The 19,597-nt window shown below is 43.9% G+C and overlaps 1 protein-coding gene across 1 annotated transcript in view; it reads left to right on the forward strand.

Moving 5' to 3' along the window:
* Positions 1 to 5,024: 5,024 nt before the first annotated feature.
* GAPcenA (GTPase activating protein and centrosome-associated) overlaps positions 5,025 to 19,597 on the forward strand; it is an 83,229-nt gene continuing 68,656 nt past the window's right edge. The window contains exons 1-5 of the mRNA XM_084587936.1: positions 5,025 to 5,237; positions 10,954 to 11,138; positions 11,661 to 11,778; positions 13,651 to 13,837; positions 17,257 to 17,454. Of these exons, the coding sequence (XP_084444062.1) occupies positions 10,983 to 11,138; positions 11,661 to 11,778; positions 13,651 to 13,837; positions 17,257 to 17,454 (659 nt within the window). The 5' untranslated portion in view covers positions 5,025 to 5,237; positions 10,954 to 10,982. The remainder of the gene's footprint in view (positions 5,238 to 10,953; positions 11,139 to 11,660; positions 11,779 to 13,650; positions 13,838 to 17,256; positions 17,455 to 19,597) is intronic.

Raw genomic sequence — 19,597 nt, forward strand, 5'->3', positions numbered from 1 at the left:
GCGGCATTACTTCCAATGTGGTGACCAATTTATTAGCGGATTCAGCTCTCACCGGGCCCGTTGCCACTTTCATACCTAACATTATTCTAATGACCATGTTCCGCGTTTTGAATGTTTCCAGCTAGCACACGCACTCAGGAGACTCGGGTATCCAGCCCCCAGCACCCCCTTACCACCATATACAGAGCCCATGGACCCTTAATGAGAGCAAAGATACAAGTGGCCCCGATTCCGAAAAGCATGCACCCAGACCTTAATGCGGGCCGACGGCAGGCCCGAGTACGGGCACTTCAAAATACATTAAGAAATAGCGAATTCGTATTATACGCCGACGCAACAAGTTACTCCAGCAAATTTCCTGCCGCGAGCCTGGCCCTCACGAAAGATGACAATCAAGTACAAGTAACAGGTTTCATCCTCACGACCTCGATTAGAACGGCGGAAGAGACAGCCATAGCCCTCGCCATCCGATACATATCATCCAACCCCCAGGACAAACACTTGAAATCCTGCACTATTGTCACAGACTCGCAGGTAGCATGCCGAGCCTTCTCATCCGGTCTGTTGTTTCCCAATGGCCACAAAATACTCCGTCAGTGCAAAGAAAAGACGCACACGGTCAATTCGAATACTTTGAGTACCAGGCCACGCATTATTTTCTGTCGTGCTCACCCGTGAAATAACTTGCCGGGCACCAGGACGGAAGACGGCCGATTACCAGTTAATACGGAAACTGGAGTGGAAGATGCTCCGAGGCCACCACCAAGCTCTTTGCTATCAACCACCACAGAACCACTCACGTACACACTTACCCTCGTATATTATAGACAACAACGAAGAATACTTCCAGCACCGCACAAATCACTCTCCAGAGCAGATGCCACTGCTTGGCGACAACTTCAAACACACATGTTCCCGAACCTCTACCACAAACACCTTTTCTTTCCCTCGCAGTACCCTTCGAGCTGCCAATCATGCGGCAGCTCCGAACCAACCCTATACCATTCCTTATGGGCGTGTCCAAAGTCGCAGGTCTTCCTGCCCATTCCTCATCACACTGTCTCCTCTTGGGAAGCTGTCCTGTCTAGCTCCCATCAGCAAGATCAGCAACGGCTGATCGAGCGGGCGCGCGGGATAGCAGCGGCTACCGGCATCCTGGACTGAGGAGGCCGCCTGAAGCGGATTCGACCCCCTACTCACCTGTGCCCAAATATTGGATTTAAATAAATGTTTTTCCTCCTCCGTGAACCATGAGCTCATCCTTGCTACTGAGGAAATTTTAAATTTCCTTCGAATTCACGGTCTTGCAGCCCAAGGCAATGCGAGGTCTAGACGTTCTCGCGCTGCTGAATTCCTTGTCTCACTATTTATTTATGTCGTTAGGTGTTCAGACGTTAAATCTTTGCGCGCCAGGCGCTGATGTGGAAAGTATATATCATTAGATCCTCTCCTTCCGGAGGTATATGCTCCCTAAGAAGAAATTGTCTGGAAATTCCCCTCGGTTGAGAAGGATCCCGTTTGCGTCCTCCTGTCCTTCAGTGCAACCGTCAAAGGGGCATTCCCTGAAGCGAGCTACCTCGTATCGGGAGCTTGCATGATGCGATGCATGCTGGGTAATCCACCATGATGTTGTTGTTGGCAGCAGACTACGCAGCACGGCACTGCCACAGAGCCTCATCTACATGGTCGCGTAGTGCACGCAGACGATGCTGGCGCGATCGAACAGGAAAACTGCGGGTTCTGCACGATTTCAAAGATACATCTGCACGAGGGCGAGAAGGCAAATGATTCCTTCAGCGATGCCGACGCGAATGGCTCGCACGGGCCAACACACGCAAGACCGACACCAATCCAGTTAAGTATCAAACTACTCGCCAGAACTGAAATCATGAATGTCGGCGATGTCGACGGGCGGCCTGATCCAGACGCATAGTGTAGTCAGTCGTTCGGCGCTTGAAGAAGCGTAGCTTGAACATTTCTGCATTTCTCCATAGCGCTTCCGATTTTTCGGACACAGCATCGACGCGTACGTTCTTCAGGAATTTGCCGACAATTGCATGCACTTACTAAAAGCGCACTAAAAGCCGCGTGTTTGCTCGGTGGACCGTTGAAAACGACAAGGCACTTGCTCAATCAGACTTGCTGCGCTGCCCGCCGTCTGCTGCCAGCGACAACATCATGGCGGATTACCCAGCATTCATCGCTTCATGCAAGTTCCCTATATCATTGCAATCAGATTTTTTTTTTTTCGTTAGCGTTTCACTGCCCTCATTTTACTCTCAGGTTCTGTTTACCGGAATATTTTTTTCTTGATTACTATCCTTACCACCACAAAATTTTTCCCGAGTTATTTTTCACCGACGCTGACTCCTAATTCATAATTTAGGTATAGTACAACCGAAATCAGGGTAATTATTGTTTGTGCCTACACCGAACCCTGACCATTCCCCAACTCTGGGTATGTGACATGAAGCCTGATTTACATAGACTGAGATTGGGCGTCGCTTTTATGGGGCGATACTTGCATTTAATTGGAATCGCGGATTCTTCGGGCTATTCGATCTGGCCAAGTCACTGTGACTCTGGGTCATGTTATCTTTCTGCATATGTGCGCGAGCTACGTGCTCTGGCTGCTTCTTTGGCGTGTTTCAACTGCAGTCCACTCTCGGAAGATGGACGCTTGGCTGCAGATTTGGGAAGCTCTCCAAGAAACGTGGGCGCCCATGTTTAATTCGTTTCTATCTCGACGCCGTTCTAGACTCATGGTTGTGATTGCGCGTGCTAATATCTCTCTTTTGTTCATATCGCCACCCATCATCACCTCCTTTCTCCTGCTCTTCCCTTTCCTGACCTCTTCACCTATCTTTCAAATGAACCTCTCTTTTGATTTTTGATATAGCAGAATAAAAGCATTTATTAATAGCTGCACTCGAATATATTATGGGCGTTCAGATCTTTCTAAATAATTCCGCTGTTTTAGCAACGGGACAGACCTATAAACAACGGACGATATATTTTTAAGTAAACGCAGAACCCGCGCTTGCAAGACCATCACCTCCTCAAATGGGCAAATCCGCATTCTTGGCCTGCCCATCTCAAGCTGCAACAGTCCCCAGAAATGGGTTCATCAGCAACAACGCCTTTGGCGAGCATTGCTACACACTATTCGTCGCCTGTCCAACCGGCACGGCGGTGCGCGGCAACATGCCTGCCGTGCGATGGCCCGAGCAGCGGCGGTCGGAAAAATCCTCTATGACACACCCGTCCTCCAACTGTCGAAGACTGACTTCTCTAAGGTCGAACGCCTTCATCGCGTAACACTACGCACTATTACTGGTCTACCTAAGCACACTCCTATTTTGCTGAACTTGAGCGTTTAGCCGCTCTTCCATAGCTCGCTACCATCATTTCCGAGGCACAGACGCGTCATCGAATACGTCTAGAGAACACTGTCCAAGGGCGTCGCCTGCTGGCCTGGGATGAACAGCGTAACGACAAAACACCAGCCCTATACGCATATCTTCCCCCTTGGGAGATGCCAGTAGTCACACGCCTCCATTGCCGACCTATAAATTGCGATTTTGTCATTCCCCGGGAGTTCCTCGCTGCCTATCAACGACAAGAGCGAATCCCTGATACGACTGACATATACACCGACGCTTCGATTACAAGCGAATTTGCATCAATGGGCTGGGTATGCGATGACAACCCTTCCCTTTCAGGCGCTTATGCCTGCCACCTATCTCAACGTACCGCTCTTCATGCTGAACTCCTCGCGATTTGGGGAGCCTTGTCAGGAGTGCCTTGCACCGAAACTAGTTCAATACGTATTCTTACTGATTCCTATGAAGCTTACAATGAAATCGCTACTCCGGGTTCACAAGATGCAGTTGCTACGGCCATACAGCGCCTCCTTAAACGCCACCAACTCGCGACCAGAATTGTCGTTATTCAGTGGACCCCAGGCCACTCGGACGAATCAGGAGGCAATGCGGCGGCAAACGCCGCGGCTGCCTTCGCAGGTACGTTGGATGTCCACATTTACTTCCCCACCCCCCCTTGCTTCATCCTTACTCGACCTTTGGCGGGCAACACACGCCTTCTCTTGACCTTATGCACTATACTCGGACCAGTCTTCGTAGCCTCAGTCAGTATCGCATGCAGGTGGCCACACCAGGTCCACCTTTTACGCGAAAATCCCATCTCACCCGAAGTCAAGAAGTCTTTTTGAATTAGCTCATCGCCCATGCGGCTTACACGTCACGTATTATGGCCCGCTGGCGTCAGTATACAGAGGAAATGATATGTGCCCCCACTGTACGAATCTAACGCGCGGCGGCATATCTCATCTACTCTGGGATTGCCCTGCTTTTTCTACTGGACGCTCCGAGATCAAACCTTACCGCCTGAAACACCGTTCCCTTCTAGAAACTACACAGATGATATTTGCCAAGTATGGATCCCTTAGTGGCCTGGTTAGAGCAATATGATTTGAGTGACGACCTAAACAATGAAGATTCTGTCTACTTACCTTTACCCCCATCCATGGCCATGAGCCTTCCCATTCAATAAAGGACATTCAATCAATCAATCTGCGCTTGCAGTCACGGGATGCATTACGGGGTGCAAGTACGGCACAAGAACGCCGCACTACAGCAGCCTCAAGTAAAACACTAATTAAAGTTGCGCATTGTATGCTGTGCTTGTTGAGCGTAGCATGGCAGATTTTTCTCGACATCTAGCTGTTTGAGCTGTTTGTACCAAGTTTGTACTATTTGTACTTAGCGCCATCGAGCGCGTCAGCTGACACGCTCGATCGCTGCTAGTTACTCCGCTCGTAGCATCATTTCGCCTAGATTTTACATAATTTATTCGCGCTTTATAAAATACTAATGCAAAATTTAGGCTTATAAACAAATTACTAATGACAACTTTTGAGTTATTTTTTGATGTTTTGTGGTTTTGTGGCGTTGGTAACTTGGTAACATCTAGCAACACTGCTCTGCGGCCCCAGTTGCCAGACCTCGATCAGTGCCATCTATCGCACTCAGGGGCCTGGTCATGCCAGTCTTCTGCATGACCACTTAACCCTATTGCTCCAATTTTAATCATTTCCCTTTGGCATCACCCTGCAAAGCTCGTTTTGCAAAAGCACGAAGCGGCAGCTTCGGTGCGCGAACTCTCTTGCAAGCAACGGCAACGTAAGCGACGACCGTCGTTTCTGCTTGTGTTGATGGGTAAGGGAATCGAAACATTGTTCTCACTGTACGCACGCTCAATCGTTTCACCATCATTAACAACGATCGCTGCTTGTTAGCGGTGTAGTTGTAGTACCATATTGCAGGTCAGGGTGGCTTTCACTTAACGAAAATATATGCTGCGACAAGGGGCCCAACCGCCCAGAAGAAAGGGGGAGGGGTGTAGCCCGCAGTCAGGTCTAGACGCTTCTGGTTGTTTTTTAAAGAAACAGTTATTTTACTCTTTTGCGTTGATGACGTTTTGTCTAGCGAACTGTTCTTAGCCCCAGGGCCTTCTTGAGGTCAATCGCACGTAGCTGCCGCGGACGTTTTGGCAACACCCGACAAAAAACAATTGTATTGGCTAGCGTAGTCAGCTGCTGATAAACAGCGCTTTCTCTGTTGTATAACAACCCTCTGAGAGGTCTGCGCGGCGTATGATTTCGCCTCTTGGTTGTGTTTTATTTGTTTTAGTCAATCATTCTTAGTTTCGCTTCTCTGTTGTCGTTGACATGCTGTCCTGCGTAATTGTTTCCCAAGGAGTCTTGGTGCTTTGCTTTCGACCTCTTGCGGTCAGTTATAACAGAGGTTGTAAAACGATAGTTATACCGCCCCCGCAGTTTTTAGGAAAATTTCGGCCTTGCTTTTCTTGTTTCGTACGCTCACGCAAGATGTTTTCAATTGTCAGCATCACAGAGGGCATACGGCTGAACGAATTTTGGAGGCCTGTCGCGGCTAATTGTGTGTAAGTGTAATGTACTGTCAACTTTTTTCGCGACCGACATTATAGCTGCTGGCACCTGATATATGCTACGATTTTTTTTATGCAAGTTATTGACCTCATGCCGGTTCTTTCCAAACTGCTTTCTTCCATTTTTCTGTTTTGTAGTTCATTCCATTCTATTGTCTAGCAGATGGGCATGAAAGTAGACTGAGTAGACCGATCTGGTTCGTGTAAGCGTGTTACCAGCACCATTTTGCCTGCGCTATTTTTGGTTATGCTGAGTTTTGAAACTGCTAGGTTAGGAGATTGTCTAAAGTGATCAGACCATGTCATCGCTGCTACATAATAACTTGGGTTCACTTGGATGCTGTCATGCATTTACAGGAGGGCTTTTACTGGGGAAAGGTGAATCTTTGTCGACAGTGCTTCATAAACACTGAGATAATGTACAGTTGCTGTAAAAGGATACATAGTCTCCTCTTGGTCTCAGACCTATGCCATATAGCATTGGGATTGCCGTGTAGAATTGTCTGCGTAAGAGTTACTTGTAGCCGTAAAAGTAAGCACTGTGAAGGTTATGCTTATATCCTCTTAAGCATACGATTGAATTGTTGTAGGAGGCTTGATGAATTATTTGTGTGCATGAATTATGGGTGCCACTGATCAGGTATGTGAACCTAACACATCGTATGGTGTCTCTGAAACCAGAATTTAAATTTGTCCGAAGCATTGGGCGCACTGATGCTGACCCCTAAACATGCACTGCTACAGTACCTGGAAGAGTATCTGCTTGAGGCATGTAACCTTTTCTTTCCAAGTGTTACACACGAAATTAAGAAATAAACAAAACCTTTTTCCATTTGCACATGTTCATGTGCAGAAGGTCATGTATCAGGAAGGTATCAGGAGCAGTTGTCACTATTTTCATGTGTAGGTTTCCTCATAAATCTAGTGATCATAGATTTTATTTCAGCCCAGGCATATATTCATAGTTTTAATTGGTTCCCTTGGAGTGTAAAATGTTTTTTTCTTTTTGGTGAATTGGCAGACATCATAACAAATATCATAAGCACTTTGCTTTTAGCAAAAGTCGTATTTCCTCCAGTATATTTTGCTGTGCAGGAAGTTTATGATGCATCTTAATCTTTGCGCAGGCTGTATTTTTGTTTCCTTGAAAGTTCAGGTGTGTGTGGGAGTAGGTTTCATACGAGGCCATCCTAATGTCATTCTGTAAGCAGAAACTTTGGCTAATTGTTGTTATAAAAGATGACTACAGTCCTCTAATCCAAACTGCACTTACAGAGCACTTGCGAATGTAGTCTGTGCGATCACATCGAATAGTATGCTCATTGGATTTAATTAAATATATGGCCATTGCATGCTTTCTATAGGTTTCATATTCATAATAGATTTTGTGACTGTGGGAGCTGAGGCTGGCATGGTATTTTTTGCAGACTCTCCTCCCTTCTGTTGTCTTGTAGGATGACTTCCCATGAGGTGTCTGTATGAAGTGTTGCATTAATTTTTTCGTAGCTGAAAATTCTTGCATGCTTCTCATTTGGGACTGTTTTAGTCTCATTCCAACTCCCAGCTGGCTTATCCAGTATTGTCCTATTTATCCTGGATGTGCCAGCTTATAAGATTCATCACAACTCTGTAATGTCTCTTCATTGAAATTGGAAATGCTGAGTTTGTGATTTGCCTTTTGTTTCTCAAAACAAAAGCTTGCTACTTTGTAGTTGTGGTAGTGAGCACAATGCAAACATTTAGGTTAATGAGTAATTGAATATTAGACTGCACTTATTGCATCAAGTGTCAGCTTTGCACTGCCTGTCTTCTTTCTCTGATAATTGCTTTAACTGATATGTGTAGCGGCTGAGAGCAGGGAAATAAACAAACATGTGTTTATTTTTACCTTTTTTTTTTTCTGTATTATGATTAAAAAAATGAGCAGTTTGATGGCTCTGTAATGTGTGTATTTGTTGGTACTTGACACCACTGCATAGGGTCACATATTATATACGCTCGCAATCATTAGAACCTCAAAGTTATTTGCAATGCTTGCATTAAGTGTGGACGCAAAAATTGTACAATACGGTAGCTATTATCACTGTATTCCAAAATTGTTATTATTGGGTATATCATTTTTGTTGCTTGTTGGTGGAGCAGTGAAGTTGGACATAATGAACAATAGTTTGCAAGCAGTGGCATTTGTCAACATCAATTTCATTTTGCTGTTTCTTGAATACATTGACTGGGTTTTAATGTTAAATGGTTCTTCAATAGTTTCTTTGAAACTATTACGCAGCTGCCTCTCTGCAAGTGAGCATGCTCCTATGTTGACCTTGTCAATGAAAGAGGAATTCCATGCTGTCATTGCCCACTTAGTACTTTCAATGATAAAATCGGGACTTAATAATGCATTCAGCCAAACATGGTATGTGCACTGCGTTCTTTGGAGTGCACCAGCATATGCATAGCAACATCAATGAATGCCTTTGCAACAAAAGACCGTGCCAAAGGCTGTATTATGCAGAGGTGAGGTTATTGCTATGAGTGGCCATTGAAAGCCACACTTAGGAAAACCTCACGGAATTATTGTTCTTGATAAAAATTCATTCTTTGGCTCTTTCTGGTTACATTCTACCCTGCATCAAACGACACGCTTATGGCTGAGAAAGCTGAATTTAAAAATCTCACCGCCAGTCGATTCAAACTCTTGTTGTCTACACTGTTTTGAAGCAAACGGCAGTGTAGCAGAGTGACTAGGCTTCTGCATCCCAAATTCAGTGCTGACGCGTGCAGTTTACTTGCAAAACTGGCTGGTGATAATGGTGAATTTTTTTTTTTAATTACTTGTAGCTTATATAAGCTTCATCGGTCTGTTTGTTTTAGGATGCTGTTCATAATGGATACAGGGCAGCTTCAGTGCCCTTTTGACAGTAAGGTTGCTGAGCTGCATATCTAATTCGTCCTAAACCAAGCCCCAGCAAAGCCCTCAATTTATATCTGGTGCTTCCTTGGTAACCTTGGGCGGCTTTCCGCTCATTAATTTGCTAGCTGCTGCATGCCAACAGCAACAATGCAGATATGATATGACAATACTGTATCTCTTGCAAATCGTGATCAAAGTTGGATTTCTGGAAAATATCCATAGCTTAAGGATTTAATTTATGTACAGGGTCTGATGTTTGTGATGGCAATGTTTTTTTTTTTTCTTTCTTTCCTTTTGAAATATCTTTCTGTGCTGGTTGGTTAAATGGAGGAATAATTGGAGCAGGTGTGACACTGAATAAGCCAAATTGAGTGTTGCATGTAAACAAGGAGGGCACTGGTTGGCCACAAGTTGATGAACAAGAGTAATACTCTATCACAATTAGGGATGAAAAGCATGAAATGTGCTGTTCAATTCATTAAGAGGGAGTGTCTTGTATTAAATATCACATTTTCATTAAGAATATTTCAGACCACCGATGCAGAAAGTACATTTTTTTAATTTTGAACTCATTGCAGATGCTTGATACATGAAGGTTTAATTAAAAAAAGAACTGCCTGTAGTTGGTTGTTTACAGTTGCTAGAGCAAATAAGAATGTTGTTTTTATTCCAGCTTACCTAAGCAGTTATTAAAAAGAAATAATAATTTGCATTATGAACTTCTAGAGATGCATGAAAACTTTTAGTTGGAACTTTGTAGACCTAGCATCAAAAGAATTCATGAGTGGTGTAATTTTCATGGCAGTAGTAATATGGCAAAAGTGACCTTTGTGTCCTGAATAAAGCGATATGAAGTAGAAAATATTCATAGTAGTGTATGCATTTTGAAGATCCTAACCTTGTAGCATTTTCATACTGGCTTTTCATGTGGTGTGCCCTAAATTGTGATGGCATGGCCCCTATTAGTGTGCAAATTATGCCCTGGAACAGCTTTCTATGGCTATGCAGCCAGGGCTACGGAGGCGGTGCTTTTCTTAGTGTTACTAACAGAGTAATTAATGTATATCTTGCCTCAGCTGCAGTTTCGGTGTCGGTTCCACTGACAAAATGGTAGTTCTTTCGAACTGCCAACTACGTAGAAAAGTGTTCCTTTATGTCAGTGAAGGCCTATGTAAATGTATATTTCTGACCAATTTATAGTCCACACAATGTGCATTGTCAAAACAGGTGCATTTCAAAAGCATGCAGAAATTGAAGGGAGACACAGCAAACACTGCCTGCCTACGCTTTGCAGCATTGCTGACAGGCAGCGAGGCTATCGGCATGCTCACGGCATGTTATGCTGTACTGTCTAGGGTTGTAGTGTAACCTTGATGAAATAAGTGTCAGTGGTATAATATTTCAAAGCAAGGTCCCACAAATAACAGAGATTATATTGTACTGCCAAGAGAGCTAGTACATTTTGGCTCTTTTCACCGCCACATAGCCTCCGAAAATTGTCCCCAAGTGTGGAAGCATTGTTCTCAAAACCAAAGTTTCATATATAATTCCTTCAGTGCTTGGGAAAAATGCTTAGTTTAAACCTTTAGCTTTGCAAGTGATGCAATCTTTAGTTTTTGATCCAGTGCAAATGACCTGTTAAAACGTTTTGCGCATGTGTAGTGCTTTGAAATTTGATTATCTTAATTAATTCACACTTGCAGATTACAGTTAATTGTCATGAGTGCATATACTGTAAAGAGTGCACACATACATTTAAAAATGCCCAATGTATGTACTATGATGGCTTATGGGTGGAAATCTTGACTGTGCACTCATTTGTATGTCAGGACATACGTTACGTACATCAGGCTGGCATAGTGGAACTCTCATGGCATAAGCCGCTGTACATTTACTGCAGATATCGATAATATTGATCTAACCCAAGGTATCCTATTCAACGTTGACTTTCTCTTAGCTTGCGTTGCTCATTTTCCCAAGTGCCGTTGACACGGGAAAATCGGAACCGGTTGTGCACGGTCGCAGGTGTTCATCACAAGGATGCCATGTATATGCAGGGATGGAGCCCTACTGAAAGAAAGCAGTCATGGAAGAGGAGGCCAGCTCAGACTCGCTGGCCACAAGTGAGGAGTATGAGCTGGTCTGCCCCGAAGCACCACGGTTAAGCATAGCGGGCAATGGCAGCCAAGACCAGCTGCAGAGTCACCTAGGAGAGCTGCTAGCTGAGGGGCCTGTCCACAAGGTGGGTCAGCAACACACTCCCATGCAATACCCAGTGCCCAGGTTTTTTGGGTGAAATACCTAAGGAAATGGCTCTTTGAACTTGCCTTATGTAGGCCAAAGTTCGTTGGGCTGTGGTGCTGTTTGGTCAGATCTGCCCTTGTACTGTAAAAATTCATTATCAAGAGGGTGCGCACCTATATAAGCTTGCCCTTGTAACTATACAAGTTGACAACATGCTATGAATTAAAGAGTCAAGGATGTGCAGATGTGTTTAGAGAAAGTAATGCACGAATGTCTAGTCCTGTGCTCTGCCTTTAAATTAGACATGCCAGCAATGAGGCATGTGCAGAGAAAAGTTAGAGGTGCATCAAGATGTAGCTGCTAACTACATCAGTATCGAAGCTAAGTGGGAACATTTGTATAAAATAGCAATTTATTTGGCGAGGCACTTTATCTTGATCAAGTGAACCTGAATGAGGACCTGAGTTAAGGTTGGTGTACTTTTAGAATTATGGTCAACCAGTGGCTTGTTGTTTGCCAGGATGTGAGCCGGGGTGCTGATGACCAGGGTGGAGAAGGGGAAATGAAGACAGCCTCAGAGAGTTCTCCAGAAGAAACCATGCCAGAGCCCAAGCCAAGATCATCTTCTCTGGAGTCTGGTACAGTGGCTTTCTGCTGCTCTGTTATGTTTGTCTATCCAGCCTCGAACTTATTGAACTTATTGTAATGAAGTTCGGGATAGGTGTGGAATGTATTGTTAAGTCAAGGGTTTAACTTAGAAGAATTGTAGGTATCATTATCTTATGCTTTGGCTAATCTTTAGTGCAGGCTGTCATACTGTTCATGTGTTCTTCTCTCTGTCTTTGACTGGGTTTAGTCATACATGCCCATAAGTAAGTCTGTTGTAGACAGCTTGTAATGTCTGATGCAGAAATAGAAAACATTCGCATTTTGATGCACTTTTGCTAAACATCCGTGTTTGTGAACAGTTAGCATTTTGCCTCTGCAACAATTTTTATAGCATTTCAAGCATGCAAAGAAAAAGTTGCCGGTTTAGCTGAAATTAGTGCTTGCTGAAGTCACCGGAGCGGATGGGCTTGATCACAGGTACAGCGTCCCACACCCCAACTTTCTACCGAATGCGATAGGCTCAAATGCCTACCAAAAAAGGCTCACTAAAGGCTCCCTTGGCAGATCGATGATGCACTGCGTCTATAAGCTACATCAGTGCTGGTGTTTGATACTAAGAAAGAGCTCACTGGGCCACGAGGGGTCTGTCTAAACACCCACCGGTAAAAATGGGTACAAGCGTCCCCCGGCCTGGCGCTCTGCTTTTCTAGGGGTATGCGCTTGGGAGAAGCTCCGTAAACCCCGCTGTGCCTCCCCCTCCCCGGTGGGCCCAAACCCAGTTTCGAACCTTGCAGCCTGCAAAAAGTAGTAGCAAATGCAGTGTGCACTCTGCATATACTTTACTAGTGGTTCTTCAGCAGGCGCAAAACACTCAAGCAGAACAGATGCACCCGCTGTCAGAAATTGTTTCAGCAGAACTACATCATCTGGTATAGCATTTCAGATTCTTATAATGCGAAAGTCACAGAATTCTATATCCATCATGATGGTGGGTCCACCCTAGCACACCAGACACAATCCAACGCTGCAACAGAACATGCAGTATGTGGCAGGGAGAGCGGCTTGCTTCGATTAATTAGTGTAAGAGAGGTCGACCAAAGACTTGTAGCTCTGAAGGATATGAGGAACTGAGATATGAGGAACTAATTCTCCAAACAGCAAGTGAGAGCCATCCCTTCAGTAAAGGTTTTATTAATTCGTTGCTACTGAGAAGAATTGGTATCAAACTAGCGACCAACAACAACCCTTCTCTGTCTGTTTTAGTTGCCGTTATTGCTGTTGCCTCACGTCAGTCTCCCCAACTCTGCTTTCTCATTGGTTAATGTACACATCTCCACATTGATAACGTTTTTTTCAGGGTAGAAGTGTGCCCCTCTGGAAAAAGAAATCTAATTTTTTTTTTCCCTGCTCTCCTCTTTATTTCTTTTCTCTTTGCTTATCTTTACACATTTCGGTTATGGCACATTACCGGCCTATAACCTGGCAGCCTTTGATGCTGTGCTGGAAAGTGTACTCGCTGCTCTGTACTGTTGGTATATTGCCAAGCATTTAACAGCATTAACAGCATTTTCTCTTTTTTTGGTTGTATATTAAAAGTATATTTTTATGTTAATCCTATACCAAGCAGACTGTTTGTGCAAGAAAGCCACAAGGTATTCAGTCTTGCTGCATAAACTGTTGTTTTATGGTTGCCATCTGCTACATTAAAGTATGAACGGTTTTGCCTAACTAATACCCGAGACGATTTGAGAGGAATCTGACCTCTGACATGGATGCACTCAAATCGCATACCTTTCTGGGGTGCTTACCTTTAGTTTGTGTACATAGCATGCAAGTGGCACTTGAACTAGCGGTTTAACTGAGGATTGCAGTTGAAGCATTAGTTATGGATGAATTCGCAGGTCCTGAGGTGTCTTCTGGTCGTGAGCAGGCCTTTGAGGAAGTGGCCTACTTGGGGTGTGCAGCCATCAATGCTCCACGAAGTGAGGCGGAGATCCAAAGCAACATGGCCATCCTTAATGATCAGTCCCCTGAGCAGCACATACAGGTGGCACTTGTTGTCCCCCCTGACTCGGAAGGTGTTGTCACGTGAGCATGCTTTCCGTCTATCCTTTAAAAGCAGGGAGAAACAGAGATCTTATGTGTGTATGTGTGCACACGTGTGGCCTTTTACGGTACCAGTAAGTATTGACCGCTGTCGTATTTGGCAATTCATTAAGTACCCCACATCTTACGTAATGCCCCACACCTGGGGCCTTCGAGATGTATTCTGAGTACGCGCTGGCACGCATTGCTGATCTGTCAGAGTTTCCTAGAACAATTCTGTACTTTCGATTTGCACTTTCTCTACCAAATGTCTATGCAAAATCGAGATCCTTTGCTTTTCATGATTCTTTTAAAGCCTTTTTTCTCTTTCCTGCACTATATTTTTTATGCCGTTACAAGAAGTTGCACGCCTTGTCAGATTTGAAATGACCGAGGCAGTTGAAGGTTACATGTAATATCGGCAGTACTGTTGCTTATCGTTCATGTTGATTTGGCCATTTGGCAGTGAAGGGCAACATCGAATCTCAATGTTGCAAAGTTGTACTTGTTGCTGAAAACTTTATATATGATTTTGTCTAGTCAGTTTCTCTGTTCTAGGCAGTCTAAACAATTTCTCAGATCTGGGGAACACTCTTGTCGAGTATGATATTGTTGTTAATCACTTAGGCAATCACCTCAAGAATCTCTAATAAAAAATTGTGTACTACGAGCACAAGCTGTGAGTGTATGACCGGATGGTGCGTGCGGACATGTGCTTAATAGAAAACGGAAGGTTGTAGTCTCTTGTGCACAGAGCGTTCACAGCCACCACAAGGTGTCATTATGTGCGCGGGGTAATCATTATCATTTTCTGTCAGCGGTACACTTGAAGTTTCATTTACAGTGCTGTAATAGTTCCTGAGGTCTAGGTGACAGCAACGTCAACACCCTGGTGATAAGAAGCGTGGCATACACTTATTGCTCTTTATCACAGTTGCATAAACTTTTACCGTGCATGCTCGCAATAAAAAGCGTTCCCAGTATTTGTTTTGTGTGGGCACAACAGACTGCGCAGCAGTATATCGCACTCAACCTTTGTGCGTCCAACCACTTTGTTTCTGCCCGTCGTTTTTTTTGCGGGGAAACGCACACACAGTCTTGCAGTCATTGTTTTGAAAACATTTCAAAACTAGTATGGGTTTGTTAGTTTGTTGTTGACAGTGAACAGGACAGGAGTTTGAATTTGTATGACGAGGATCTGGCGTAGTGATCCAGCGTAGGTGCTTGGCATGGGGCCTTCATTCTTTTAACATAGCCTGGAGGAATAAGGATTCGAGCGGAAGGCATGTCCTCAGGTTTCTTTCTTCGGATGAGGCAGAGGTGTTGCCCCAGTCAATCTGGTGGGCCACTGGTGTGTGCTTGGCTTGCGAGTGCATTTGTAGCTTTTTTCCCGTCACAATGTCCTGGTTGGTCATCGTAAATAAGACACTCATACAGGCTTCGAAATGCCTTTGTTAAAAGTTTTTACTTTGACAAATTGAAACCGTGGCAGAAAGTGGGGCCAGCCCCCAGAAAATATCGCTTAATGTTGTGTTTAGTTAAACATGTGTTAGTATTTGCTTCATGTTGCTCAATATGTACGTAATTTTCTGTGTGCAAATTTCTTTGTTTTGGCTCAGTGTGCATACCTGTGTTGTCTTTCATGCAACACCTGAGCATACAAGGAGCACGTCTTGTATGTCTATGTCAAGTCTGTGATCACGAACAGAGCGAACAGAGGAAAGCCTTGGCCATTTCAAGCATTTTTATGAAATTGTCTTGAATAGAACTTCATTCCTGGGATAAATCAGTTGCAATACCAGAGCAGAATTGTTGAGTGAAGCATTGCTGGCCGCTGTTTTTGAAGAGAAATCAGTAGATGTACCCTCTATCTTGAGAGCAGTTGGTCTACCACCAGCAATGGGAGGAGAGAGAAAAGGGAGAGAAATAGCATATTGCATTTTATAATTACGTTTTATCTAGAGTGAGTCAGTGTTTGATGGTGCGGCCACTTTTAAACAATGATTGTGCCTGGCTGTGTGTAATACAGGCTGAAACAATGGAAAGGAAGGCAGCATCAGTTTATTAAGAAATGTTTTGACACGCAGACTTAGTTTTTCTGGCAAAGTGAAAAGAAATGAAATTTTCCTTCTATGGCCAAATTAGCACTTAGAAACTCTCTTCCATCTCACTAATTTATGCCTGACTGTGTGTGTGTGTGTAAAGTTGCATGTTCAGTTAGTTCAAGTACTAGAATTAATGCTGCATTGAATAGTGGTACCCAACTGCTTATTAAACACTGTGTTAATTTTCTTGCTTTTTCGTATGAGTGCACACACTGGTGGTTGCAGCCTTTTAGTCTTCCTAAAGTCTGTGTTCAATAATGACGTGTTTAAAATTGAAAGGGAGTAATATTTGTCCCTTGTGCTGAGCAATGAAGATGGGGCAGAACAAACTTATTTAAGGTGGCAAGCTGGGACGCTGTGCACGTTGACATTTGGCCAACTGTGGTTGCAGCTCTGGAATTATATTTACTTGAGCAGGCAGCCCGCTATGAAACACTTGTGGGTACTACTAGTTGCCAGCAATTTTTCCGCATCTAATAGCAATCTCAGAATGCCCTGGTTAAGGCCTTTAACTTTCTGCAGTGGAAAGTCTTGAAATTTCATGGATTGAGAATGAATAACCTGCAAAATTCAGTTGGAGACATCAAATTGTTCTCCAGAATGCACCCCGAATTATATGCAGAACTATAAGGGTAAATGGGTGCTGGACTTGGTAGCGGGAAACAGGGTAGAAATGGCGCCGTGCAGTGATGCCAGCTGCTGCTGCTGCTGCTGTGTGGGAGGCTGCCTGCATTAAGCAATCTGAGGTTTGGCATTGCTGTATTGTGGTGCATGCATTTGAAACATTGCCTTTTAACACAGCATATCCATCCCTTTTATATTTATTGTGCCATTTGTTTTCTTGACGGGTTCTCTTCTGTGGCTGGTCTAAACAGCCGAGATTGCATTTTCATTGTGATATTATTTGAGGTTTCTCCCGAGTCCTAGAGCTACTCCCTTCCCATTGTATTAATGCAAATAAGGTAAAATAGTAATTTTTTCATCATACTATCATGTCTATTGATATCCGTCACAAAAATAGCATCCAAAAAGAGAATGCGACTGTTAAGGCCTAATTCCGCGAAAAATACCGTAAATTGCGGGGAGCTAAAGGCCTTAGTGAAGGTAACGGCAGTATGTCCCTATTGCAACGTGCCCACGGACAGCGAATTGACAAGGTGCTTTTTGTTTCTTTTTGTTTGGAATGTGTCGACTGCTTTTTTTTGCATATGTATATGTATGCGCGTCCATGTGTGTGTTTTACTGTTCAAACTATCTTCCTCCTTTATGCGCCTTACACTTCCTCTTTTGGGGGGCATTGGTCTTTCTATTGTGCAGGGTCTATGAGAGCAGTACGCGCAGTGAAGTTGCCAGTTTTCCGGTCCAGCGAATCCTGTTCTGTGCAAGAGGCATCCAGGGTTCCGCCGAGCAGAACTGTTTTGCTTTCACCTGCTCACATGGAAACAGTGCCGAGGAAGCCATCTTCCAGTGCCATGTCTTTCGGTGCACCAAGGGAGGGCCTGCTGCTGTACATAGGTGAAGTCATCTTGTGCATTTTAACGAGCATTTTAATGCTCTTGCATGCCTTTGCAGCCATCGTGTCTTTAACTGTGCAATTTCTATCCTCACCAAAGGAATGAAACCTGTGGCAAAATGTCAGCCTAAGTCGGTTGTTGCCTGTTCCTGCCTTTGCCTTACTAGAGTAATCTAGTGTAGTTTTTTTTTTTTTTCAAAACAAGCATCATCAGAATTAACTGAAGAGCTTGACTTTTGAGGTATGCGAAGCAACCAAAACCATCCGCAGACATTGCAGTTCAGTGGAAATGTGCCACATCTGGTCCCCCTCCTTTTTTTTTTTTTTTTTTTTTTTTTTTTTTTTTTTTTTTTTTAACGAGGTGATGAGAAAGTTACTGAAAAATGAAACTTCTGAAACAGAAATATTGAGCAAATTAGCTCCTAGCTACTGCTGCAGTAGCTTCAGGAGTTCTTGGCATTCCTGCTTAGACTTGGTGCCTGATTCTTATGAGCGCACTTTAAATAAAGTGAACATACCATATAGTATATGTATAATCAACGAAAGCACGTAGTCAGCTGCATCCTTGTCAACTGTTTTTAGCATTGCTTGCTTCAGAAGGCGTTTGTTGTTATCACAACTCAATATGATGATTGTGGGGTGGTGGATGGCACTGGGCAATCATGGTGAGATGAAATGAATATATGCCGAACACCAGGCTTTCTAAACACACACTGGCGCAGCCGGTCATGCTGTGGCTTGCCATTGGCAAGCCACTGCCGCCAACTCTCTTGTCAAGGGCGCACAGTGTCATGGCATGCCACCAAGTTCGCTGACAGTGTCACCTCCTACAGGAGCTTTCATCAGAGGTGAACATGCCATGATGTTATCATCGTGCAGCATCTTGGTGCATTGCCAAGGCCTGCGCAGTGGACTGCGAAAGTAATAGCATGAAATCGAGTTCAGGATGTGCTACAATTAAACATCCAGGGACAAAAGGGAGGGTGGGTTCGTTATGAGAGTTTGTCCATTACACGAGTAAGTGCGGTATAAGTGAGGTATTCTTAGCATTAAAGCCCTTATATGATCTATTGCAAACTCATGTTTAAGGCAAGGAGATTGACATTCCCACTCACCAGAAATTTGGAAAGCTTTTCTGCATGCAACCTTTGGCCATCAGATGGATGTTAGAGGGCTCCCTTCAGTCCTTGTTGAATGTGTTCCATAAAAACTGTATAAAAATCCCCTCCGCTCAGTGGTTAGATCGCTTGACTACTGAGCCAGGTGACCTAGTTTGACCCCAGCCATGTTTCGACGTAGGCAGAATGCAAAGTGCTCGTGCCCTTTTTTTGAGCTCATGGAATTTGAAATTTTCTGCCACAGAAAGTTAGCAGCCTTAGCCATGCCATGGTGGCATCTCTCGTGGGAGCTTTAAAACAGTTCTCTTTGTGCCTGTGACCAATTAAATGTCAACAGAGTGCTGTAGGCTATAGTGTAGGGTGCTGTAGTACATAATGTGGTCAACGGATGCCAGCACATTTTTGTTTTCTGCCCTGCACTGATTTACGTATTCATGGCAACATTGTGATGAGCTTACTGTAAACAGTTTAGAGGGAACGTTTCACTTCGAATTTGTTATGAAGGAACGTTGACTACTTCCAACAGATCAGCGATTTGTTTAATTATCTTTAAAGCCTATAGAGTATCTGTTTGTTTATAAAGCCTATAAAGCATCTATAAAGCAGACGTTAGCTGATATCAATGTTGTCAGAAGTATATTAGGAAGTATCGCCATATCTGGTAGCAAGAGGTACACATGGCAACCTCAAGAATTTTGATAAGGGGGCGCTTGCAATGGGAAGGGGGTGGGGTGGCAAATGATGACGTGTTTCTATTTTGTTTCATTCAAGAAGCCACCCTAATTTTTATTCATTTGTTCACTTCTTTTGGCTAGCACAAAATTTGTGAAAATATTGTTGGTTGTCATAGTGTAGAGATTTTTCAAAGAACTGCTTTGATGAGCAAACTTGTGTGCGGAGAATTGATGTGTTCACTTCTTGTTGATCTGACATAGTTGTTTTGTCTTCCTTGCTTTCTTTTACTCTTTTTTTGTGTAGGTAGCTGTGGTCTCCTCCCTTAACTGGCCTGCTCCCCCCCCCTTTTTTT

This window comes from Amblyomma maculatum, chromosome 1 (genome assembly GCF_055883805.1).
Source record: "Amblyomma maculatum isolate TAMU_Amacu chromosome 1, ASM5588380v1, whole genome shotgun sequence".
NCBI lineage: Eukaryota > Metazoa > Arthropoda > Arachnida > Ixodida > Ixodidae > Amblyomma > Amblyomma maculatum.